This window comes from Pelodiscus sinensis, chromosome 25 (genome assembly GCF_052426305.1).
Source record: "Pelodiscus sinensis isolate ZL-2025 chromosome 25, ASM5242630v1, whole genome shotgun sequence".
In the NCBI taxonomy this organism is placed as follows: Eukaryota; Metazoa; Chordata; order Testudines; family Trionychidae; genus Pelodiscus; species Pelodiscus sinensis.
The window spans coordinates 9,579,625-9,604,627 of NC_143076.1; the positions used below are offsets into that span (position 1 = coordinate 9,579,625).

Sequence of the window (25,003 nt, forward strand, 5' to 3'; positions counted from 1 at the left end):
CGGCAGCGCGGGAGGGGGCACGTGGCTCGGCCCCTCCTCTTCCGGCAGCTCCGGAACGATGGCGGCGTTGGGCAGCGTCCGGCTGTGCCTCTGGGGCCCTGCGCCTGCCCTGAACCGGAGCTTCCGGGCCTTCGCCGGCCCCCAGGGCGCGGCAGCCGCGCTCACAGCCGAGGAGCTCGCGGGCAAGCTCCGGGCCCGGAAGAGGCAGGAACAGGAACAGGAACCGCAGGCGAGTGATGCGCGCGCTGCAGCGGGTTCCTCTGGGGCCGCGGCTCCCGGCATGCCCTGCGGCGGGCAGTCCTCTGAGGGCGCGGCTCCCGGCATGCCCTGCGAGGGCGGGTCTCGGGCTGCACGTGGGGCACTTCGGGGGGGGGGGGCCGTGCTCTCAGTGCCCAATCCCACCGCTAGGTGCTTCTACAGGGCGGAGCCAGCGCTGCCGCCGCCTGTTCTGAGCCCCAGGCGGGCGATGGCAGCCCCCTGCCCTGCAGCATCATGTCCATTTAAATCCCAGGCTTCATTTGCAACTTCGATTGCCTACATTAACCACCCTAGTTCGAACCTTCATTTATTAATAACGTCGGTGCCACAGGGGCACATCCAAACAAGCCCCATGAACTCGGTACTGGTGCACAACACAAAATTAATTCTGCTAATGGGAGGAAACTCTTAGAGGGAATACTTCCCCCAGCCTCTCCACGCCCCCCCCCCCCCCGCCAAGTTAACGTGACACACATTGGCTTAATGTAATTGCAGGATAGTTGCATGAGGGGGGTTTGGTGGGGGTCAAACTCATTCCTTTTGGTAGGAGGATGGTGGGAAAAGTCCTTGGGGGGGGGGGGAGGGTGTCACATGACACCTTTTACTTTTGGTCGTGTGTTCGTCTTGACCCCAAGAGTGTTACCGGCAGAGGTGTGGTTAACAAGGGGTCAGGAGTGTGGCTAATGTAACCGTAATTTTGGTTCAGAAAATATGGTCACCATAACTGTAATATTCACTGTAATGCTTTAAGCGTACACAGTGGTTGAATGAGTAAGTGCCGAGGTGCATGCATATTGTAGTTGTTGCTGTCCATACATTCCGCGAGCCTTGCGGTGTGGCGCAGTGTATGACGTCACTGTACACGGTTGTTGTTGACAATATCAGTTGGTGCTTGTACGTTGTTCCGGTTCCAGTTGTGGGTCTGTTGACGTCCTTTGCAGCCACCGCAAACTTCACTACCGTTCCTGTCGACCTGGTGTTCTTTACAAGAAAAATTATAGTAGTATATAAGATAAGTACAACAAAAATAATTTAAAATATGTGAAAAAGAAAAGTGCAAGATGGTTGGGAGAAGTTAAAAAAGAAGAAACAGGCAATCTTACAAGCCGAAGTGAAAAAATGTAAAATTAACGGACATATTTTCGAAAACCACTTCTCAGTCAGATGATTCTTCCATTGTGGCTGGCCAGTCTTCCCTGTCGCCATCACTGAATGTAAGTTTTGCTACACACATCGTTGGTACTGGTACTTCTCAGTTTGATGAGACACAAACGTTCGATTCTACCACTATATCTGCACAATCTTCATGTTTTGCGTTGCCATCACTGATAAATAAGAATTCAGACTCTACTCTCAAAGTTATTCCCGCCATTCCATCAACTTCAGAATCTCCTGATAATTCCATTCTCGAACCCGAACAATTGTTGAATTTACATCCTTTACTACTGATGATTTTAGGTATTAGAGGGGTAGCCGTGTTAGTCTGAATCTGCAAAAGCGACGAGGAGTCCTGTGGCACCTTATAGACTAACTGAAGTGTAGGAGCATAAGCTTTCGTGGGCAAAGACCCACTTCGTCAGATGCATGCATCTGACGAAGTGGGTCGTTGCCCACGAAAGCTTATGCTCCTACACTTCAGTTAGTCTATAAGGTGCCACAGGACTCCTCGTCGCTTTTACTGATGATTTTGTTTCTGTTGCGCTGTCGACCTCTTCCTCAAATGAATATGGGGCTAATGAATCCGAAAGTATTTCTTACGACCAAAACAAGAAAATCTAAATAATTTTCTCAAGTTTCATCCAGAACAACCCAATTTAAATGAAAAAGTAAATTACAAAAAGATTTATTTTTGACAAGATGGTTTAAGTTGACATTGGTTGACGTATAATACTGAAATAGAAAATGTATTTTGTTTTTTTTGCCTTGCATTTAGCAACGATTCGGATAATTCTACATTCATCACTGGATTCGATGTAAATCACATTAAACACATTTACCAAAGAATCTTAGAACATGAAATTTCTGCACTTCATGCAAATTCTACTGAAGCATGTATTTTAAAAACTAACAAAAGAGATCTGTTAAGTAGAAAGAAATTTGAAAACTCGCAATGCAATTGTCAAATTATGCAAAGGATATTTGAAACGATAAAACTAATTGGAAAGTGAGGGCTCAGCTACAGAGGAAGTGCAAATAAGGCAGCATATACATTACTCAACAAAAATGTTGATCACGGTAACTTCTTGGAGTTACTTTTACTTATTAGTAAATTTGATCCAATATTAAAAGTACTTATTGATGAGGTAGTAGGAAAAAAGCAAAGAACGTCATGACACAAATGTGAATAAAAAGGGTCGAGGAAATGTGCAGATGTTGTTGTCCAAAACAACTGCAAATGCAGTTATTGATTCCATCACACTCACCTTAAAGAAAATGCTAGGTGATGAAATTAGAGATGCAGAAATGTTCAGTATACAAATAGATACAACACAGGATATTAATGTTCACGATCAAGGTTCGATTGTTATAAGATACGTGACAAATACTATCCATGAGCGTTTAGTGGCGGTAGCCAACTGTACATCAACCACTGGAAATGCATTGTGTGATTTAGTTTGCAATGCTTTAAAAACCTGAATATCGATGTAAGAAAATGTATTAGTAACTCTACTGATGGAGCAGCTAATATGCAAGCTGAATATAATAAGTTTTCTGCATGGCTCGACAATGCTGCACCTGGCCAAATACATGTGTGATGCTATACACGTTTTGAATTTAATTGTAAGTGAAATAACACAGATTACGGTGGATACTACTGTATTTCTCTCTTCGGGATTATTAACACCTGTGCAGTTTTTCTCAGAGACTCGCACCTATGCATGAATGTGTGACGCAAATTCAGTAAGATGAAGTATATTTCAGTTCTTGGAGATACTCGCTGGTGGGCAAAAACAGAGCTTTAAGAAATTTTTTGGCCCTTTTAACATGACAGATGTTACATTTTATTACAATATGTTAAAAACTTTTTACGAAATTTCAGAATCCATTAAATTTAACAAATATAACAAATCTATCTTACAGAGGTAGCAATGGGGGTGGGGAGGAGGGATATTGACTAGTCAAAATACTATCCGATGAGCAAATGCTTATCACCTAGTTAGTTGACTAGTCTTTTACATCCTTAGCCTGCATCGAGGGATGATGAAACCTACAGGTTGTGGTGAGGCACTGAGAGCACACTGGAGTTGTCCTAATCCTTGCCCAGCCAGGTGATGTTCCAGTGGGGTGGCTGCTGCAGTAGGACCACTGGGCAGTGTCTGCAGCCCCATCACAGTAGTAACTGTGGGAGAGCTGCTCAGACACCATGGTGCAGTGAGGAGCTACTGAGGCAGAGAGATTAAGTGAACTGCCCAGTGTCTCAAGTCACGAATTGCGCCCTCGTTTCCTAAATCCCTGTTACTCAACCTGAGACCATCCTTCTCCACTGAGAGCGTTTCCTCTCTTCACAGGAACCTAAAAACCCAGTTCTGAGGCGTGTCCAGGAACTGGCTCAGCTCAGCAAGCAGCTGCAGCGGGTTCACCCCAACGTGCTGGCCAAGGCACTGAAACGTGGGATCCTGTACCAGAATGAGGAGATTGTGGTGATTAACAAACCCTATGGCCTCCCTGTGCACGGTGAGAGAGGGACCAGGGAGGCTGTTCTGTGCTAATGCTAGGAGTGTGTCAGCCGATTCTAGTTCCTGTGAGAGCTTGCTACCCTGACGGCGCCTTCTCTTGGTTAGCAGAGTGCTTGGGCACATGTCACGTTAAACATGGCTAACTGATTTGAGCTCCATGTGCTGAAATCACCACGACCATCACTGTAGGTCTGAATTGAGCCTGGGTCAGACTGTGCTCATGAATGAGGCCTGAAGTGGAGCTGGGCCACAGAGAGCCTCCAGTGGGAGCTGCATGGGGAGCAGGGCAGGGGATACAGTGAGCCAAACAAGTGTTCTGTCTGGCATCTCTGGGTGCCATGGGGCTTTTCTGCCTGCATCTGGTCCCCAGGGCCGAGCCGCATGTGTGGTTTAAGGGGCCCAGCTCCATGTGAGGAGAGGGGAATGTTTCACCATGGTGCTGATTGTCTGGTAGGGCAGCCTCTCCCAGCCTGGTGTGCCATGGGGATGAGAGCAGGAGCTGGCCCAGCTGCTCGAGCCTCACCTCGTGGGGACTGCATTTCTGCGGGCAGTGCTGCAAATGAAAAGTGGAAGTTTGCAGCTTGCTGTGGGCACGCCTGAAGGACCCTGGCACTAGGCGATGTACCCTAGATCGGCACAGTCTGTGTCCCGAAGCACTTAGTCAGACTTGGAACATGTTTGTGAGATCTTCTGTTGGGGGGCAGATCAGCCGGTCAGGCTTCCTTGGGGAACTCAGTGTGCCTGGCTCCAAGGTGCCTGGTGAGCTCTGACGTCATTTCCTGGGGGAACTTGCAGGCTCTCGCGTGTCCTCATGGCTATAAGTCTTTCCACGGGGCCCCAGCTGAGCCTGTCCTTGCTGGCTCAGGAGCCCACTTCCCTGGGAGCTTGGTCTCTAATCTGCTTCTGTGGTCTTGTTTCCCTTCCAATTGCCAGGGGGTCCTGGTGTCCAGAACTGCATCTCCAACGTGCTGTCCATCTTGGCCAAGATGCTGGATGGCATGAAAGCTGAGCCCCTGCACCTGTGTCACCGGCTGGACAAGGAGACGACGGGCGTGATGGTGCTAGCCCGGGATGAGGACACGGCCCATCGGCTCCAGAGCCTCTTCAAAGTGTGCCAGGTGGAGAAGTGCTACTGGTACGGGGAGAAGGATACAGCTCCCCTGCGGCTTGCAGCATGGGGAGGGCTGAGCTCTGTCCTGCCAGAGCAGGTTGAGGCCCTGGTATGCGGTAGCAGTACAGACTCCTCGCCATGCCTGAAGGGGACCCTCTCTAAGGAGAGGGGAGCTCGGCCACAGCCCATGGGCCTCCCTAGAGACCTTGTAGGGGTGGAGCTCGTGCAGCATCTGCCCACTGGGAACAAGCTGGATACTTGCTAGTTCATTCACAAAGCCCTCAAGTGCCTCTCGCTGCCCCGGGGCCGAGCAGGGAAAGGCCCCCACCCACCTGCTTATGTGCTCTCACCTAGCAGCCATTAGAACTGCTCTGGCTTGGCTGCGCTATGCTTGGGTATCAGGTGTTGAGCAGTTAGCTGCTGGCCCTGGCAGCCTAGTGCTCCTTCCTGTGCTTTAGCCAGAACGATCTTCCATCTCCTGCTCCCCAGGCTGAAGCGGATCTTGTCTCCTCTCCTCTCCTCTCCTGGGCATATTGAGGAGAAGGCTTGAGTGGGCAGGGCATCTGCTGCCATTCAACCAGCAGAGAGCTGGGCTCAGAGCCCGGGAAGGGGTGACGGGGATTCTCCTGGTGCTCAGAGCCCCAGGTGTAACTGCTGGCACCCGCGGTCCTGGTAGGTCTTTCTGGGATTTGGCACGAACGGCACGTCCCTGCTTTCTGGAAGTGCTGGTCACATTTGTCCCACTGAAGAGCCTCCTCTAGCAGAGTGTCTGCAGCATTGCTGATGGGATAAGGAGAGTGACCGCTCCCTGCCTGGGGAGACCCGGGGTGGGCCCTGTTGATCTGGGTGTTTTCTTGCCAGGGCGATCAGCGTGGGGCTCCCGGTCCCCTCGGAGGGGCTAGTGGATATTCCCATTGTGGAGAAGAAAGTGCAGAGCCACCAGTCGCACTATAAGGTGAGTGAGCTGCCTCCTCAGCAGGCCCAGTGCTGCTGACCAGGGCTTAGCTCTGTGAGTCTCCAGCCAGGCCCTCAGCACCCTTCCCTTGCCTCCCAGCGCTCAGGGTGTGTTTCTTGTGACTCCATCTTCCTTCTGGGGGCTTCCTGTGCTTCAGATGACACTGGCACCGAACTACCGAGTGTCCCCCGAGGACGGGAAGATGGTGAAGGTGCGCCAGAACCGAGATGCCGACAGCGCGGTGACCCGGTACCGTGTTCTGGCTAGCTCTGCCTCCTGCTCCCTCCTGGAGCTGAAGCCAATCACAGGTCAGGCTCGTTTGGACCCTGCTTTGTTAGGCTGTGCTAGCGACCAGAGCCCCTTGGTAGGGGTCCCTGTAGTGAGAGGGAAATGGTTCAGGCTGAGCCTGTGTGTGTCCGGGCGCTCAGGGCTTGGTGCTCCAGTCTGGCTGCTGGGTATGATTGCAGTTCGCCCAGGCATTCCTGGGGATCGTTTGCTTCAGCCTTCAGCCAAGAACTGGGCTGCAGGCGGGGCCAAAGCTGCTCCTCCTGTGGCAGGCGGGGTGAGCAGCAGAGACGTGCTCCAGCAGTCTGAATGCCTGGTTCTTCTTCGAGCGGTTGCTCATGTCCATTCGAAGTAGGTGTGCGCACCGCGTGCACCGCGTCTTCCGGAGCGTTTTCCCTAGCGGTACCCGTAGCGCCGGCAGGGCGTCCCCTGGAGTGGTGCCGCCATGGCGGGGCATAAGTACCCCTGCCAGCACTGCCCCACCTCAGTTCCTTCTTACCGCAGTGACGGTCGTTGGAGCGTCTCTCTATCTCTGTCTTAGTTAGTTAATGGTTCCCGTTCTCACATTGGTTTGTAAATAGTTCTTGCAGTTAGATAGTTAGGTTCTTTGTTTTGTTCCTTCCCCCTTGGGAGTAAGGAATGCCAGGGCCGCAAGGCTTCAAGACGTGCGCTGACTGCGGGAAGTTTATGCCCAGGGGCGACCCACACAACAGTTGCCTTAAGTGCTTGGGTGAGGCTCCTCTGGCTATTGCCTATAAGATCTGCAAGTCCTTCAAGCCCCGTACCAGAAAAGAAAGGGTTTCCCGCCTGAAGCTTCTCCTCATGGAGACAGCGCTTCAACTGGTGCCGCCGGAACAGCCTGCGGTGCACAGTGCACCGACCTCCACGCGGGAGGCTCCTCACCGGCACCATGCGTCGGCGTCAAGGTCTCGGCACCGGTCTCACTCTCCTCTGACTCAGGGTATGTCTACACTACCCCCCTAGTTCGAACTAGCGAGGGTAATGTAGTCATCCGTAATTGCAAATGAAGCCCGGGATTTGAATTTCCCGGGCTTCATTTGCATGAAGCCGGCTGGCGCCATTTTTAAATGCTGGCTAGTTCGAACCCTGTGCCGCGCGGCTACACGTGGCACGCTGTAGCTGTACTCCTCGTGGAAGCCGAAGGGAGGTACGGCAGGAGTCTCCCTTTTTTCTAACCCGGTGGTTGAAAGGTTTCTTACTGGCTTGGAAAACCGGTATCCCTCGGTGAGGGCCCCGCTTCCCTCCTGGGACCTTAACGTGGTCCTCCACAGGCTTATGCTACCCCCCTTTGAACCGCTGGCCACGTGTTCCCTGCAGCACCTTTCATTGAAGGTTGCTTTCATCGTGGCCATTACATCGGCTCGAAGGGTGTCAGAACTAAGGGCGCTAACAGTAGACCTGCCCTACCTTGTTTTTTCCCATGACAATGTAAGGCTACGGCCTCATCCAGCCTTCCTCCGGAAAGTGGTATCACCATTCCACCTGTCCCAGGAGATTTATCTCCCGTTTTTTTCCCCAAAACCTCACGCCTCCTCTAAGGAGCGGGTCCTGCACTCCCTGGACGCGAAGCGGGCGCTGGCGTTCTACATTGATAGGACCAAGCCGTTCCGTAAATCACAACAATTGTTTATTGCGTTTGGGGACAGGGTGAAAGGGTTGCCTATTTCCACACACAGGCTATCAAGATGGGTGGTGCAGTGCATCACGGAATGTTATCAACTGGCTGGTAAAACCCCACCCAGAGTGAAGGCACACTCCACCAGGGCGCAGGCGTCCTCGGTGGCCTTTGGTGCCCAGGTACCAATCACAGAAATTTGCAGGGCAGCCACCTGGTCTTCCCTTCACACGTTTGCAACACACTATGCGCTACCTCAGCAGGCCAGGGAGGATGCAAGGGTGGGCTCTGCAGTCCCCGAATCTGTGATGTAAATATATAGATCTGGTTGTCTTTGTTCTTAATTGGTGCCTTGTCAGTGTTGGATTGTTCAAATAAATCTGTTTATTGTTCACCTTCCTTCACGACTCTGGTGGTGTGACTGCTCCAACCCCTCCTCCATGGGGTTAGCTTGGTAGTCACCTACTTCGAATGGACATGAGCAACCACTCGAAAAAGAAAAGAATGGTTACTTACCTGTAACTGTTGTTCTTTGAGATGTGTTGCTCATGTCCATTCGACTCCCACCCTACCTCCCCTTCGTCAGAGTGTCCGGCAAGAAGGAGCTGAGGTGGGGCAGTGCCGGCAGGGGTACGTATGCCCCGCCATGGCGGTGCCACTCCAGGGGGCGCCCTGCTGGTGCTACGGGTACCGCTAGGGAAAACGCTCCGGAAGACGCGGTGCGCACACCTACTTCGAATGGGCATGAGCAACACATCTCGAAGAACAACAGTTACGGGTAAGTAACCGTTCTTTTCTCTCTCCTGTTGCCTGCACAGGAGTGAAGCACCAGCTCCGTGTCCACCTGGCCTATGGACTGGGGTGCCCGATCCTCGGGGACCACAAATACGCACACTGGAGCAAGCTGGCACCCCAGGTAAGGCTGCTGGGCAGGGGTGGGAGTGGGAGCTACTGTCTCAGCAGGGAACACGGGCCGAGTTATGGGGCCTGTGTCCCCGCTGCACCCCCCCACGGCGGTGAAGGCCCTCTTTGCACCAGCCAGATACTGCACCGTAGGTGAGGCGGGAGAGGAGCTATCCCCTCAGTGCGGATCTCAGGCCCTGGTGTCTGGTCAGCTTAAGTCTTAAGCCCGTGCGCTGAGTGAATCAGGGTTCAGCCCAAAGGCTCCCCGGCAGGTCCCTGCTGGTGTCTGGCTCTGGCCGTTTCTAAGGCTGGAGCCACAGAGGCCCTCTGGCAGCAGGGGCCGGGACGCTGCCTTGCTTGGCAGGGTGTGCATTGGAGCTGTGCACTGACTCTCATCCCTCTCCTCCTTTGAACAGAAGCTTCCTGAGAACACTCTGAAGAGACTGGGCTTGGAGCAGGCCAAGGTGCGTCACCTCCCGCTCCACCTGCACGCCAGCAGGCTCACCCTGCCCGCAGGGACCAGCGGGGGCCAGCAGCTGCAGCTGGACTGCCGGCCACCCCACTTCTTCACAAACTCGCTGCAGCGGCTGAAGCTGGAGATTCCAGACGTGCCCAAGAAGTGAGGAGGGCGGAGCTGCCCGACTGCGTGGGGCATCTGACTGTGGCCTGGAGATCCGGGAGGAGTCCGTGGCCTCAGCCGCTCCAGGAAAGCACACCCACTGGTGACCGTGTCAGCGTGCTGCCCTGCGTGAGTGGCCTGGGTCCATGAGCTGCCTGAGGGAGGCTTTGGCTCTGGGCAGAGCCAGCAGCACAGCAGCCAGCTGAGGTTTGTTAGAGGCAGAGCAGGGCTGGGTCTGGAACTTCTCTAACCAATAAACGGTCTGATCTCGTTCTGTGCGGGAGCAGTCTGGGCTTGTGTAACCAGGGAGAAGCCAGCTTGTCTGGGCCATGGGGCTCCCCGATGTGGTGCCGTCAGCTGGCGCCAGCATGACCCATGTCACGGGGTACTGTGCTGAGCAGCTGTGCCGGGTGTGTGTCCCCGCTACGGCTCAGCTTCCTTCTGAAGCCCCGGGGCTGGATGGCCCGGGGACGGGAGGGCAGTGGAATCCTGCCTCCCAAATGAGGCGTGTTTCCCCAGGCTCAGCACGTGTTGAAGGGATCCTGCAGGGCCCCGCTGAGCCTGGTGTCTGAGGGTTGGGGGGCAGCTCCCAGGGCCCCAGCTGGAGACACTCCCCCTCCTACCCTCCAGATTTTTGGAGCTAAACTCTGATTTCAGCGAGGTGGAGTCGCGTGTCTCCCAGCGGCTCTCCTCTCGTGCAGTCCCATGTGGGGCTGCTCCTTGCTGCTGGGCCCAGTTACACTCTGTACTGCTGGCAGCTTGGTCAGGGCCCCCCCCTGTGCATGGGGGTGGGGCAGCACAGCCATTCCATAGGGATCGGGATTCTGAGGGGCTCTGGCTGAGCTGCTGCTGTTCCCGTGGGAAAGTCTATTTGGGGAGTTGGCCACAAGGCGGGTCCCTCTCCGCCACAGCGGGTGTAACGGGTTCGTTTGTGAACCACCCAGTGTAAATACTGCAGTGGTTTGCCTTGGCTAAGGGATCGCACAGACTGCGTGCTGCTTTGTGCTGCAGCCTTCCTCCCCGCTGCGCTCCGGGGCCCCGTGTGGGGCATTCCCCCGGGGGGTTCCCTCCCCGCTGCGCCCCGGGGCCCCGTGTGGGGCATTCCCCCGGGGGGTTCCCTCCCCGCTGCGCCCCGGGGCCCCGTGTGGGGCATTCCCCCGGGGGGTTCCCTCCCCGCTGCGCTCCGGGCCCCGTAAGGGGCATTCCCCCGGGGGTTCCCTCCCGTGTCCCCCCAGGTGTTGTCTGGCTGCCCTGCAGGAACCCCAGTGTTGTGCAGCCCAGTTCCTCAGTCACACAACAGGTTCCTCCTAAGGCAAACTGCAAATGCCAAATCCCCAGGAACCCTCAGTTCAGCTCGCAAGGGGCGGGGTCTGGTGTTTTGCCCTGCTCTGCCTGCCTGGCTGTGTCTCGGCACCTCTAGCTCTCGTGCCGAGTCGAAAGGGTCCTGTGATTCCCGCCTTTGTTGCAGTCAGGCTGCGATCGCTGGATGCCTGTCCTCCAGCCCTGGGCACAGTGCAGGGCAGGCGTTGCCCACTGCATGGCCCAGCACGTAACCAACCGTTGCCCCTCAGGTGTGCAGGGGGGGAGAGTTCACTAGCTCATGCTGGCTGCGGGGTTCCCTGGCAGGCTTTTGAGTGGGGGCAGGGCTGCTCACTAGCAGGCGGTTTAGCCTGCTCCCTCCATCCCACGCACACACCGCACTTCCCCAGCGGGTTACCGGTACCTGGGGGCTGCTCCGAGCCCCTCGGCCAGGCTGCCAGCTCCCAGCCCATGTGGGGCAGCAACGCAGTGGGGGGCTGTGTTAAACACTCAACTGTCTAGGCAGTTGGACTCTCAGGGATCTCCTGGCGGGAGATCAGCGCCCTGCTCCATTCTGCCACGCTTGTCTGTGGCCATGGACAAGCAAAGGGGGGCCCAAGTGCCCATTCTGTCCTGTGGGGCTTTAGGGGGTCGTGCCACCTGGCCGGAGGCGCTGGGCCTGCAGACCCCTGCAAGGTTTCCCTGCGCCTAGGAGCTGTTAGCGCTCCCGCTCAGTAGTGTGTGAACAGCAGTCGGTCCCTTCCCGCTGCTGAGCCTGATAAAACGCCAGCCAGGCTCACCTTGCAGCCCTGCAGAGCCTGGGGCGGGGGCAGACTGCAGAAAGGCCTCTCTGTACTGCCTCTGGATGGCTGCCCACAGGGTGGGGGATGCCCTGGCTGAGACTCGCTACCTCCCAGCGAGCGTGGAGTGTCGGAGGCTGTTCCGGCGAGCGCACGTTGTGTCCGTTCCCCCCTCCCTCCCCTGGCTGGGGGGCTGGGATTGTGCCTCCTGCCAACCTCCCACTCATTACTGGATATGAAAATAGCCCAAGTGCCCCACACCCCTTCATGGGGCTGCTAGAAATAGCTGTTGATGAGAGAGGGCCGTAAAACCACAGGGCCACAGCCCTGCCTGGGGCTGGGTGAGGCACGCAGGGCCCTGCCGCGGGCCTGCTCGACTGGAGGGAAGGAAGGCTATTGGTAACTTCCCTTGTAATTAGCAGTGCACTCCCCGCTGCCCGGTACATAACGCTGGGCACACGCAGCTTCCCACCCCACAAGTGTTCGTGCCTTGCTAGCTCCTGCTCAGCCGGGACCAAACCCTGAGCAGCCTCGGCACCTGGAGCCATGTCTATCGCGCACACAGCTGCCGAGTACATGCTGTCCGATGCACTGCTCCCGGATCCCGCCGGCTCCCGAGCCAAAGGCCTGCGTCTGGAGCTACCGAGCGACCGCGTTGTTAAGTTTGTCACCGTGGGCCTGCCCCTGTTCCTCGTGTCCCTGGCATTCGCACGGGAATTTTCCCTGGGTAAGTTGGAGGGGGGGGTGTTGGGCTGGTTTGAGATCAGTGTTGGGGGGACCCAGGGCAGGAGCTGGGTATGCAGCACCGACCCCATTGGCCTTCCCTGGTGCTGCTTCTGTTTAGTGCTTGTCAGATGCGTTGCAGCAGCGTGGCAGGGCCAAGGAGTGAGGTTGCATATTGGGAACTAGCCAGAGTTCTGGGACGGGAGCTACTTTCAGAACTTACTCCAGCCTTTAACTCCTAGGGCTCACTGTCCTGTGTCTGACTTTGCAAGGGTTCTTCTCACAGTCAAAGCCAGAGCACAGGGCTCTGATCCAGGCTGGCAGACGGTGGCGTTTACTATCTGTGGTGCATAGTGCCTTGGCGCCTGGTCCTGGCCCAGGCCCCGTGGTACAAGGTGCTGTACGAAGACCAGAAAGCTGGTCCCTGCCCCAAAGAGCTGAGCCACGCAGGGTTGTGCTGTGGGGGCAGGACTGTTTCTTGCCATCGTTCCAACACAGAGCAGCTGCTGCCCTCTCCCTGGGGTTCCCGGTCCTTGTGCTGATGTGGCTGGCTGCTTGCGGGACTAACATGGACTTGGAGGACGCTCCACTTCTGCCTCCAGAGGCTCCCTTGTTTCTGCCTCCTTCTGTCCATCCTACAGCTACGTGCCTTGTGCTCTTGCTGAGAGAGGTGGTGGCTGGGGTAGATGAGGGGTTATGTTAAGTCTCTCTTAAGCCCCTTTGTTGTTCAGCTGCTGCTCTTGGAAGAGTGAGTGAGCATCTCGGGAAATCAAAAGGGAGATGCCTATGTACACAAGGTGTTGCACCTGGGGGACTTCCCTCCACATGACAGTAGAGAGGGAACGAGCTTCGTAGGTTTCCAAATGGGGTCGGACGTTTCCCCGAGTGTTCAGAGTACGGGTCTCACAAAGAAGCTGTCAGTGGGGTGTTCCGCTAGAGTTCTGTAGGGGGCGGTGTGAGGCTGGATGCTATTCAGCCAAGGGAAGCGGTGGACTCGTCAGTCTTCACGTCATGACGGGATCCCTGGAAGACGCTTTAGCCCAACACAAGTCATTCAGCTCCCTCCAGGGATAACACGCCTGAGGGTGCTGCAGGGGAGCACCCTTAAAAATGGGTGAATCTGAGCTCCTGCGATTGAACGTTCCTGCCAGCCAGCGCTAGTCTGTAGTCACGGGAGCAGTAGGCACTCGGGGGCGTGAGGCTATCTGTGTGGCGGCCCAAGAATGTGAGGGCTCTGGATTTGTTTTCCATCCTGCCTCAGAAATTTGTTCTTGGCCTGAATGTTCAGGAGGCCGGGTGGAGCAGAGAACAAAGCAGATGTGTTCTCCCTGGCCAGTTCCTTGCGCGTGACCCAGATTGAGGTGCCACCAGGTAATTAGTCTCCCGAGTGACTGCTGCCCTCCCTAGGCTATTCCCCGTGTGACGCACTGGGGCATGTGGGAAGCACCAGAACGTGGTGTCACCGGAACGAACTCGTCCTCTGCAGAGGCGGGGCCGTCTCCAAAGCCTCCGTCAGCAAGGCTGGTTCCTTGATAGCCCCGACCAAACCGAGGCCCTGATCTGGGGCGAGACAGCAGCTAACTGCCCCTGGCTGGCAGGCCTGGAGCTTGTGTTTACAGCAGCCAAGTCCAGCCCGGTGAGCCCCCTGTGGGTTGTCAGGCAGGCGTCCCGGCTCCTGACCACCCGTAGCCCATTGAGCACAGCTTGGAGTTCCTGCCCCAGCCCCTTCGCTGCCCGCTGCCACAGCCCCCTCCAAAGCTGACAGGCCTGGAACGGGGGTGGGGGCTGCGTTTCTGTTGCACAGCCCCACTGTGCAGCCTGCAACGGACTGGGGCTCTTAATGTGACATGGCAGCTGGAGCCAGCAGGGTTAGCGGAGTCCCTGGGGGCACCGATGGGGCGTATAAAGCAGGCTGGGCATGAGGCTGCACCGAGCCGCTCCTCACGCTGCTAGTGCTGGCCAGCTGGGCACCACATGGGGGGCCGCTGGAAGGTGGAGTCCCCACCTACGGGTCTGTCTCCTCCCTCCTGCTGCACCCACTTACACTCTCTTCCAGGGACCCAGATCAGCTGTTTCTCGCCCGCTAACTTCTCAGGGAAGCAAGCTGCCTACGTGGATGCCTCTTGCTGGGACTCCCTGGTCCACTATGAATTTGATGCTGCTGGAAATGCTACAGCCAAGTCCCTCTGGACACTCAAGGTAGCTGGTGCTTGGGGGGAGCTCTGCAAGCAAAGGGGCTGAAAGTCAGCCCCCGTTCCAGCAACTCAGGGCCCAGCATGGCATTCAGGTGGGCCTGGGACCAGCTCGCTACCTCCTTCCAGCGAAGCTACCCCCCTCGCCACGGCGCTTCCTCCCCCCTTCCAGCAAAGCTACCCCCCTCGCCACGGCGCTTCCTCCCCCCTTCCAGCAAAGCTACCCCTCGCCACGGCGCTTCCTCCCCCGTTCCAGCAAAGCTACCCCTCGCCACGGCGCTTCCTCCCCCCTTCCAGCACAGCTACCCCTCGCCATAGTGTTTCCTACCCCCTTCCAGCGAAGGCGAGCAGGCCATGCTGAGCTTTGCACTGCACCCTTAGGGGCTCTGCTGCCTTCGTTTGTCCCCAAGCTGCTGCCAGCCCCAGCTGGGGAAATCCCTGCTCATCTCCCCTGGAACCACACTCGGGAGGGGAGGGGGGGTAGATTGGTGCCTGAGAGGGACCGGGGCCGTAGCTGGCTCCGGAAGTGAGGGGGGGCCTGCTGTCCCGTGCACCTTGGGGCCAGCTCTGCTGGCTCTCTGGGGGCAGCCCCGGGCAGCGTCCATGGCTCTCACCAAGCAACGACTCAGCACACGGTCTGATCGCAAAGAAACGGTCCCTGGCGAGACTCGAGGCCCCCGTGCCACTGAGCTCCCGGACAAGCCACCTCCGCGGAGAAGCAGGAGCCTCCTTGGAGTCCCTGCCCAGGGTCACGCTACGTGACCCAGAGTCCTTGCTGCAGGGGCTCCTCTGGAGAGCTCTCTGCTGCGAGTGCAGCCTCCCAAGGTGGCCTGGTGGGCAGTGCCCTGGCTGGGGCTCAGCAGAACCGGCTTCAACCTCTCACTCTGGGACCTTGACCCAACGCTGCCCAGAGCCTCAGTTTCCCCATGGGAAGGCAGGAAGTGCTGTGTAATCGCTTGGGGCTGCCTGCCTGGCCCTTAGCTTGCGGAATGGGCAGCTCCACGGCCTGGAGTGTTCTAGCCTCAGCCATTGCATTGTCCTTTGCCAGGCCTTCCCCTATTCCCTGCTGCTCATGGCGGTGGTCATGTACCTGCCCTCCCTGCTGTGGAGATACACGGCCGCACCTGCGCTCAACTCCGACCTTCTCTTCATCATCGACGAGCTGGACAAGTCCTACAACCGCTCCATCCGCCTGGTGCAGCACATGGTGAAGATCCGCCAGGCCAGCTCCGATGCCCGCCTCTTCTGGGAGGAGCTGGAGAAGTGAGTCCAGGCGAGGGTGGCCAGGTGTCCGGCGTTGCACCGAACAGTCCGGTATTTGCACGCTCTGTCCGGTAAAAACATCGGAAAATACCGGACAGGTGCAAATTTTTCCCAGCTTCACACCGGACAGAAGCCTGGCGGGGGCGGGGGCGGGGGAGTGGCTGGGCGTCCCAGCTGGGAGGAGAGGCCAATCGCCGGGAGCCCTCAATGGGTTGAGTGGGAGGGGGAGGGGACGCCTCCTCGCTCGTGCGTCGCCGGGAGCCTGCGCGGGACGGGCAGCAAGTGCCCAGGTCAGTCCCGCTCCCCACCAGCCAATTTTGCTCCCCCCCCCCCCTTCCCGGCGAGCTGGTTCTCCCCCATTTCCCCTGCATCCCTCCCGAGCTGTGCTTCCCGCCGGCCCATTCCTCTTCCTTGTCTCCCATTGGGCAGCGCCACTGCACCTCTCCCCGCCCCCGCTACCTCTGCTTCCTGCTCCCCCTTCCTCCCGGCCAGCCCCGTTCCACCCGCCCCCCCCGACCAGCCCTGCTTCCAGTTGGCCCCCCCGTTAGCTGTTTCCAGCCCCCCCTCCCTTCCACCCCTAGCAGTGATCCAGGTTCTCGTAGTGTTTGTGGGTTTTTTGCTCAGCAACTTCCCACCTCCCTCCCGTGGGTTTTTTCCTGCAACAACATTTTTTCCCGGTGTGGGGGGGGAGGAGGGGGCGGGGTGTTCGGTATTTTTCTTTCAGCCGTCTGGCAACCCTAGTCCAGGCTCGAGGACTGACCCTGGCTTTTTGGGTCCCTGGTCTTCCCCTCCCAGTGTGCTCAGTCCTGCTGCCACCATCGCACTGGAGGGGATCCAGACCCTTGGAGCCCGGGGCGAGAGCTCTGCGGTGGGCAGGGCAGAGGGATCTCCGTAGGGTCTCCTTGGAGAATGTCCTTAGGCCTGATCCAGGCAGAAAGGGCCTCCAGATCCCCAGGCTGGGTGGGTCTCTGCCCCAGAACCCATCCAGTAACCCAGGCCCCACTCCGCCCTGGATGGAAATCAGCAGGCAGGAACCCGGACCCAGGCCTCTCTTTGGAGCCTGTTGCATTTGCACTTGGAGTTAATTTGCTAAGGAGAGGTTGCCGCTCTGTGGTGGCTGGGCCCGCCAGTCCTGCCTGCACGGACGTCCCAGCCCTCACCCGAAGGTGGAGCCATTTCCTGCTAGCCGGGGGTGACCCGGGTTTTCAGCTCCCGTGTCTCCGGTTTGCTTGCGCGAGCAGAGGGGGCGGGCTGCACGGTGGAGCAGGCAGAGGAGCATTGAATTTCTTCTCGTGACTCGTGTCCTGCTCCGGCTGGGTGGCAGCGGACGCTCCGTGACAGGCACACGAGCAGCATTTGGAAATGGCTCTTTTTCGGCATAAAATGAAATTAAAACGTGTTGGCTGCAGATGAGAAAAACCGGACGAAACCACGTTCTGAGGAGAAACAGACTCCTCAAGACCCCTCCAGCGTGTGCCCTGTCCCTGAGCCCCCATCGCTTCCTTGTGCTCAGGGCCAGGGCGTGCAGGGGCTGCCCTAGCTGACCTTTGAGGTCCCTTCTTCCCCCTCTCCCGGCTCTGTGGCCGGTTAAAGCAGGGGCAGGCTCTAACCAGGTGTCAAGCGACTTCAGGAAGCGCCTGATTTACCCTGCTGAGGCTCTGCCCCGCCCGTGTCTCCGCAGGGCCCGCCGGGAGCGGTACTTTGAGTTCCCACTGCTGGAGCGCTACCTGGCCTGCAAGCAGCGCTCACACAGCCTGGTGGGTGCCTACCTGCTACGCAACCTGCTGCTGCTGCTGCTGCTCGCCGCCGCCTGCCTCTACCTGGGCTTCCTCCTCCTCCGCGTCTTTGTGCAAGACGAGTTCAGCTGCTCCGTCAAGAGTGGGCTCCTCCGGGACACACCCCAGGTCCCCACAGTCATCCCCTGCAAGCTGGTCGCCTTCTCTGCCTTCCAGCTGATCAGCCTGGCCAACGGGGGGGTCTACGCCCTGCTGGCGCCCGCGCTGCTCTACAACGTGCTGCAGCTGCTGCACTGGGACAAGCGCCTGCTGGCCGTCTACGAGATGCTGCCTGCCTTCGACCTGCTCAGCAGGAAGATGCTGACCTGCCCCCTCAATGACCTCAACCTCATCCTCCTCTTCCTGCAGGCCAACATCTCGGAGCTCAAGTCCTTCAGCCGGCTGAGCGCTGTCTGCGCCCTGAGCCAGGCCCCTGCCGGCCCACACCACATCGACACTGTGGTGGATTTCATGACCCTCCTGGCCGGGTTGGAGACGTCCAAACCGCCCCCCCTGGGCTGCGGGACGAGTGCTGAGGAAAACCCCCCTGCTCCGAGCAGTGAAGTCCTGGGTAAGAGTCGGATGGAGCCTCCCTCTGGGCTGCTTTGAATCAAAGCAGGGAAATCTTGGTGGGAAGCCAATGAAAAATCAGCAGTGCTGGCAAATTGCCCCCATCCCCCGCCAGATCTGGGTACCTGGCTTGGGGAGAGCTTCCCCCGCTGGTCCCCATGCCCTGGGCAGCCCCCTTCCAAGTGTCTCGGGCGGGTGCCCAGCGCGTCCAGGAGAGGCTTCCCTGGTCTGTCGCCCTGCATTCTCCTTGCTGGCGTCTCCTTACCTCTCCCCCCACCCCAGGGATCCTGGTGCTGAGCAGTGAACCCCCGTCTGCCAGGGAACTGCCCAGTCCTCGTGTGTCCTGGGAGAAGGCCAAGGGCCTGTGTTCAGAAGCTGGCCTGTAGCTCGGCCGAGCGGGGCCAGGGCGTTGTGTGGGGCACACATGCTGCCGGGGGCCTGCCCCAAGAGCCAGGCCGAGGACTGGCTGCAGGGCGTTCCTCAGCCCCTCATTATCGATGAAAAATTCAAAGGGCAGGTTAGTTACATAAGTCATGTGATTTTTCTGTCTGTTCCCTGATTGGCTGCCCCAGTAAGTGGCCATGTCGGAGCGTGAGCGCGGTGGATAAACCCTGCGTGGAGTCGTTGTGGAACGCAGACGTGCCAGGGCACAAGTACAGGCACAGCAAACTCCACGGGCGCATCCCCGGCTCTGCCCAGCCTGGTGCGGAGGGGACCTGCCTGCTCCTTGGCCCGTCTCATGACCTCCTCCCCCGCCGCCCCCGGTTCTTTGGCAGCAGCAGTGCCTCGGGCAGGTCACCGGGTGCCGCAGGCCAGCCCGAGAGAGCAGACGGCCACTGGCAGCAGAAAGGGGCATTCTCCTGGTTGGTGTAGGCACTGACGGGCCCAACCCACCTTTCTAGGGCACTGAGGCTTCCTGGCAGCGTCTGGCTTTTGCATGTGGGCGGGCGGCTGCCATAGTAACGGCTGAACCAGCTTCACTGGCGAGCAGGTAGCTGAGAGCCAGGCCGCCTGCGCGGCGCAGAGGGAGCCCAAGCTCGGCCGTTGGGGGACTTCCCCCCTAGCATTGGCCCTGCAGGCCATGGGGCAGCAGCCAGGAGCCCTGGGCCCTTGCTTCTCTGGGGTCCCCAAAGGCCTCTGGTGGGTGCTGGCAGTCAATTGCTGGGCTGGAAATTTAGGGCTCCCCTGTGCCTGTCTCCTGTTCCCACGCCCTGGCAGCTGCCTGAGCAAACGTTCCCCGCGGGAACTGCCCTACCCCGCCAGGGCTCCAGACCCGGCCTGTCCCCTGCACTCCGGCCTGAGCTCTTTGACTGCCTGGCCCTCTTGCCCCTTGCTCTACATACCCTGTTTTGCCCTGGTTTTTGCCCCTGCCCCATTGTGCTCACTGGCCCTCCCCAGCTCCTGCACTCTGTGGGGTGGCATCCAGCTGGCTGCCTGCTCTCTGGACTGGCTGGGCCCTGCAGAGGGGAGCTGTCTTGTGCCTCATGGCTGCTGCTCTGATCAGTGGACCAGTCTCTCCCCCCCACCCCCCGCAAATGCAATCCTGGGCTATGGAACTGGGGCCTGGGAGCCAGGACTCCTGGCTCCTCTTCCTTGTTCTGCTATTATTGGCTGTGACACTCCCTCCCCCTCTGCACCTCAGTGTCCCCTTCTGTAAAATGGGAGCAGGATCCTTCTCCCCCTGTGGGTGGTGCCCTGAGATCTCTGGTTGAAAAGCACCTGGGTCATTAACAGCTGTTCCAGCCCCTGGATAGCCTGGGATCCACAACCTGCTTCCTCCCTTTCGCAGAGCTTGGTGCCATGGGGTGGATCCCCTGGATATGGGCATGGGCTGATTGTAGCTGCCACCCCTGCACAGGGCTAGAGATACGCAGGCCCAGCAGCCTGGGAGGTGGGGGACTTGGGTTCGAATCCAGGCCCTGCCTGGTACCCAGCTCTGGTTCTTTCCTCGGCTCAGTGACTCCCCACAGGAGTGACCGAGTTGCTGCTAAGGGGGCGTCCCTGTGTCCCCACAGTAGTGCCAAGGTACAGAGCAACCAGCTGTGCCGGTGGCTAGAGCTCAGAGTGGAGCCAAGGGAGTTGCCAGCCAGGATCCCAGTGCCCAGGCCAGGCAGCTGGAGGGAAGGGAACAGGCGCCCTGGAAACCTGGGGCTGTTTGCTGGAGAGATCCCTGGAGCCTCTCTTAGGAGAGGGAGCCTCCCGGCACCCTGTAGGAGAGGCCAGGCAAGGGCAGTACCTTGGACACAAGGGCGCTGGGCACAACGTACACACGTGGCACTCGCTGCCTGGGGATCGGCTACACGTGAGTAGCCAGCTACGATCAGACACCAAGCCAGGCGCCTTCGTGCATTAGGCTGGTGCTCGTTAGCGCCTGGGGAGCAGGACAGAGTTCCCCCCAGTGTTACCCAGTGGGGGGGCTGAGGCCGAACCCCTCACCGTGTCTTTTGGACAAAGGAGAGTCCCGAGGGAGGCAGGTGCGGCTGGTCTCTCCCTTAGAAATAAAGGGCATACTGCCCCCGCCACTGGTGACTGTCTCCTCTCTCCCTCCTCCAGACGCGGAACCCGCCGCAGGTGCAGAGAGAGAGGCTGGCTGCAAGCCAGGCTTGCCTGGCTCCTCCTGAGGCTGGGCGTGCAGCCCCCACCGCATGCTCACAAGGCATTCTGGGCGACTGAGCAATGGAGCCAAGAATAAATTCCCAGGGCAACTCCAGGCAGCTCACCCAGCCCCCCACTGCGGTAGGATCGGCTCTGCACTCCTGGCGCGTCTCCACGGCTTGATCTGAGCTGGTCCAGTCGTCCCCCGGCTGGTCCTTTGCCTCCAGCTGACACAGCACCGCCGTGGGGCCCGGTTCTCATTCTGTAGCAATTACTCCCTGAGCAGCCCCAGCACTCGCTCCTGATCTGCTGGGCAGAACTGAGCTCAGGGCGACTGGCCCCACAGGCACGGAGAGGAGCAGCGGCCCCGGGCACGAGGGCGGAAGGAAAATGGTTCATTTCCAAGTGAGCACTGTGTCTGGCTCGTTCTTTACGGGTGCGTCTGGTCCCGGCGCCAGTGAGGGGAGCCGGGCTGGGTGAGTGTGCGTGCTGGTGATTTGCACCTTGCTCTGCCAACTCATACTGGCCCTGCCAGCATGGCCCTGCCATGAAGGGGGTGGGAGGAGAACCCCAGCAGCCCTGGGACACTCAGTTGGGTCAGAGGGGCCGGGTAAACACCAGAGGTGGCCAGTCCCCCAGGGAGAGGGCTGGTCTCCGAGCCTGGACTGGGGAAGAGGTGTTCCTGGGGCCGGGCGATAGCTCTAAGAGCAGGCTACTCAATCCCTTGGAGCCAGGGGGTTCCAGCAGGCGCGCTGGAGGCAGAGTGGGGGCTGGCGTTCACTGCATGAGCAGGCAGCAGTTCTGCCGCCCTCCCTTGGCACTCACGTATGTTGAAGCAAGAGAGTAAAGCGGCATTTCTGCCCAGAGGCTGGGGCCAGTGCTAGGCAGGGAGGAGACAGCACCGGGCGGGAGACATGCTACTTGTAGCTAGCCTTGGGGGCAGTTCTTAAAGCCACCGGCTCCTGGCTGAGGAGGGTCCGGTGGGACACGGGAGCTCTGGATCCAGTGCCTGGCACAGAGGGCCTGAGGGACTGTGGAGGCCCCCGGCAGCTCAACTCCCATCTCTGCACTGGAGCTGCCCATGCTGGGTGCTGAGCAGTGGAGAAGCTCCGTGCTCCAGGCCTCCCTCTGTAAGTACTTTCTCCCCCCGGGTCTGCTTCTCTGCCCCTTGGGACGGGCTGTCCTCTTGTGGATGCGTCTAGTGGCTGCGTCACGGCTGGGGCCTCCCCCGCACTGCTATGCAAATCCCTACACTCCCGCGCACCAAGTCAGGGAGATGGTGTCCCCAAGGGCCCAGCAGGCAGCACAGAGCCCAGCGGGTGCAAAAGCATCATCAGCTCCAACTCTGGCCCAGTGCTGGTGGTGTCAGTAATGGGAGTCGCCCTGGACAAGGGCACAGACTGTATTTCCTGCCGGCGCTGGCCTCAGTCCTTACACAGACAGGCCGGCCCAGCCCTTAATCAAACCTGCAGCCAAGAAGTCCTCCTGGCAGAGGGGCTCTGAATGGCCCTATAACTTGGCTTAGCTCAAAAGAACCAGAAGCGGTGTAAATAACGCGGAACGCCTCGTCCGTGATGTTAACACGGGTCTGCTCCAGAACTCCTTAGGCCGGCACTGGGCGCCCTGGGCGTTTACAGTCAAATCTGCCCATGCAGAGACAAAAATATTCTCTGCTTGGTAGCACCTGGAATATCCAATTCCCCTGAACTGTAATGTATCCAAAGCCCGCAGGTGCCTTTGGGAGTCTCCGCCTAACGTGACAAGGTGAAGTGTTTATTGGCTGGAAAGAGCCGTGAGCCCCTTGTGAAATCTGGCTATTGTAGGGGCTCGCAGAGTTGCACGTCTGACTGTGGCACTGCATTCAGAGCTGGGCAGCCAAAGAGGAGAGCAGCGGCTGCTGGCTGGACTCCCAGCTCAGAAGGCAGCACTGTCACCAGCAGCAGCCCGGAAGTAAGCAGGGCAGTATTGTGTTTCCACTATTGTAGCCTTGGGGCTTTTTTCCGGAAAAGCACGTCTAGATTGGCATGGACGCTTTTCCGCAAAAACTGCTTTTGTGGAAAAGCATCCGTGCCAATCTAGACGCTCTGTTCCGAAAATGCTTTTAACGGAAAACTTTTCTGTTAAAAGCATTTCCGAAAAATCATGCCAGTCTAGACGTAGCCCATGGGACTGCCGGGTTCAAGCGAAGGGCCGGGTAACTATCCCACAGTAGCCAATTCTCTGGCTCTCCTCTGGAGTGCTGTTCTGCCACCACGGGCCATAGGCATAAGGAAACTTTCCGGGTCTGTCTGAAGGCTCTGAAATATGAACCAAAGCAGCCTGACTTGATAGCAGCAAGCTCGGTCCCCGAATGGCATCAAGCCAGCCACGCCAACTTATTATTGATTGAAATGGGCTTAGTAGTAAATGAAATGGGACATTTCATGTTATGGTGTTTTAACGGGGCCAGTTTTACACAGCTGAAAACAACTATGAGCTGACACTAGGAGGAAGAATAATTAGAAAAATATGTGGAATAATGTGGAATAATTCAAGTACATTTTACCAAGTGCCCAAGAAGCTGCAATCCCACGAATGAGAACAAAAGCTATGGCCCATTAAAAAACTAAACTGGTTTAGAGGGGAAGTGAAGACATCTATAAAAACTTTTATGTATAAATGGAAGAAAGTGTCCCACATTAAATAATCATATATATATAGTAGCCCAATGTCTGTGACTCTAGTGCTGAAATGCTGGCTGTTCCCTCTGGGCGGCACTGCTGCCTCCCACTGTGGCGCTCGGCTGACTTTTGCGCTGCTCAGCTGGGCCGCCGTGCAGGAGCAAGCGGTCATTTGGGGTCCGCGCTCCCCATGCAACACGGGGGTGCTTCATGGAGAGTGCGGGGCCCAAACGGCCGCTTGCACTGCTTGCTCCCACGGGGCGGCGCGCCTGAGCGGCGCAGAAGTCAGCTGAGCACCACGGTGGCTGGCAAAGGGGGACTGGGCGGTGATGTACACACCCATGGGGCCTGGACAAGCGTGCATCCCCGACAGAGACAGAGGAGCGGAGAGAGAGTGAAAGGCAGGAGGCGGAGAAGAGAAAGAGAGAGACAGAAGGCAGAGGAGAGCTGAGAGGGGGGGGAGGCAGTAGGAGGAGGCGGAGAGAGAGAGAAAGATACACAGAGCGAGAGACCAGAGGCTCAGGAGAGAAGACCAACATGGAGGAGAGACCTGAAAATCCCATCTTATGACAGGCTAATTGGCTAGTATCTGAAGATACACCTATCTCATAGAGCTGGAAGGGACCTTGAGAGGTCACTGAATCCAGTCCCCTGCCCTCATGGCAGGGCCAAGTACCATCCCTGACAGATTTGCCCCAGATCCCTAAGTGGCCCCCTCAAGGTTTGAGCTCATAAGGCTGGGTTTAGCAGGCCAATGCACAAACCACTGAGTTATCCCTCCCCTCTAAGTTGATGTTGATCATTAATATAAATCAGAAATTAGGAACTGTAGACAATTGATAAGGGAAGCAAATGGACATAAGGAGACATCTATGACCAGAAGAATTAAAGACAAAAGGAAGGCATTTTTCATACATATTAGGACAAAAAAAATCTGATAATGGTATTGGTTCATTATTAGATGGAAATGGTAGAATTATCAATATCAGTGCAGGAAAGACAGAAGTGTTCAGTAAATATTTCCTTTCTGATATAATCTCATCCTATGGTGATGATAACTTGTTCCATTTCACCAATATGTAAAACAGAATCTACCAAAATTAAACATTTTAAAATCAGCAGGAGCAGATAACCCACAACCAAAAGTTTTAAAAGAGCTGGCTGAGGCACTCAATAGACCATTAATTATTATTTTAAACAAGTCTTGGAGCACTGGGAAAGTTCCAGAAGACTGGGAGAAAGTTAATGTTGTGCCAATTTTTTAAAAAGGGGTAAACAGGCTGACTGTAAATATAGACCAGTCAGCTTGATATTGATCTCAGTCAAGCTAATGGAGTGGATGATAGGACCCATTAGGAAACTAAAAGGTAAGTCATAAATGCAAATCAAAATGGGTTTAAGGAAAATAGAGGGGTCAAAGGAATTTGATAAGGGTACTAGCTTTGATGAAATGCCCTGAGAGGCCTATAAAGCATTTGAGCTGGTACAACCCAACATTTGGAAGTAAACAGTGGAGTGGCATAAAACAAGGGGGCCCCTGGCTCAGGGCCAGGTCCGAACGGGTCGGCCGGCACGCAGGCGGTTTGCTGGGTCTGGCTCCGGGTCCCATCTTTGTGCCAAGGAGCTGGGTGTCCCATGCACTCGACGGGTGCTCACAGGTGCTACGCAGAGGGGTGGGCAGG

The 25,003-nt window shown here is 57.4% G+C and overlaps 2 protein-coding genes across 3 annotated transcripts; both read left to right on the top strand.

Annotated features, from left to right (window-relative positions):
- The first annotated feature begins 19 nt into the window (after positions 1–19).
- On the top strand, positions 20–9,718 carry RPUSD4 (RNA pseudouridine synthase D4). Its single transcript, XM_075909613.2, has 7 exons — positions 20–229; positions 3,768–3,933; positions 4,869–5,070; positions 5,908–6,001; positions 6,159–6,309; positions 8,741–8,838; positions 9,242–9,718. The coding sequence occupies exons 1-7, from the start codon at positions 59–61 to the stop codon at positions 9,446–9,448; spliced, it is 1,089 nt and encodes a 362-aa protein (XP_075765728.2). The 5' UTR covers positions 20–58; the 3' UTR covers positions 9,449–9,718.
- PANX3 (pannexin 3) lies at positions 9,511–24,987 on the top strand. Of its 2 annotated transcripts, XM_089773393.1 has the most exons (6): positions 9,511–9,651; positions 12,109–12,270; positions 14,323–14,465; positions 15,507–15,721; positions 17,403–18,067; positions 20,620–24,987. In XM_089773393.1, the coding sequence occupies exons 2-6, from the start codon at positions 12,120–12,122 to the stop codon at positions 20,685–20,687; spliced, it is 1,242 nt and encodes a 413-aa protein (XP_089629519.1). In that variant the 5' UTR covers positions 9,511–9,651; positions 12,109–12,119; the 3' UTR covers positions 20,688–24,987. The 2 variants fall into 2 exon arrangements, with proteins under 2 accessions (XP_089629519.1, XP_075765726.2); XM_075909611.2 differs by lacking the exon at positions 9,511–9,651 and having other exon boundaries at positions 9,868–12,270.
- Positions 24,988–25,003: the final 16 nt, after the last annotated feature.

Bases quoted from the DNA above. Each gene is read 5' to 3' on its own strand.
- PANX3 (XM_075909611.2), top strand. From the start codon at position 12,090: ATGTCTATCGCGCACACAGCTGCCGAGTACATGCTGTCCGATGCACTG. The intron at 14,466-15,506 runs GTAGCTGGTGCT...GTCCTTTGCCAG, and splicing joins AGTCCCTCTGGACACTCAAG to GCCTTCCCCTATTCCCTGCT. The intron at 15,722-17,402 runs GTGAGTCCAGGC...GTGTCTCCGCAG, and splicing joins TTCTGGGAGGAGCTGGAGAA to GGCCCGCCGGGAGCGGTACT.
- RPUSD4 (XM_075909613.2), top strand. From the start codon at position 59: ATGGCGGCGTTGGGCAGCGTCCGGCTGTGCCTCTGGGGCCCTGCGCCT. The intron at 3,934-4,868 runs GTGAGAGAGGGA...TCCAATTGCCAG, and splicing joins CTATGGCCTCCCTGTGCACG to GGGGTCCTGGTGTCCAGAAC. The intron at 5,071-5,907 runs GTACGGGGAGAA...TTTTCTTGCCAG, and splicing joins CAGGTGGAGAAGTGCTACTG to GGCGATCAGCGTGGGGCTCC.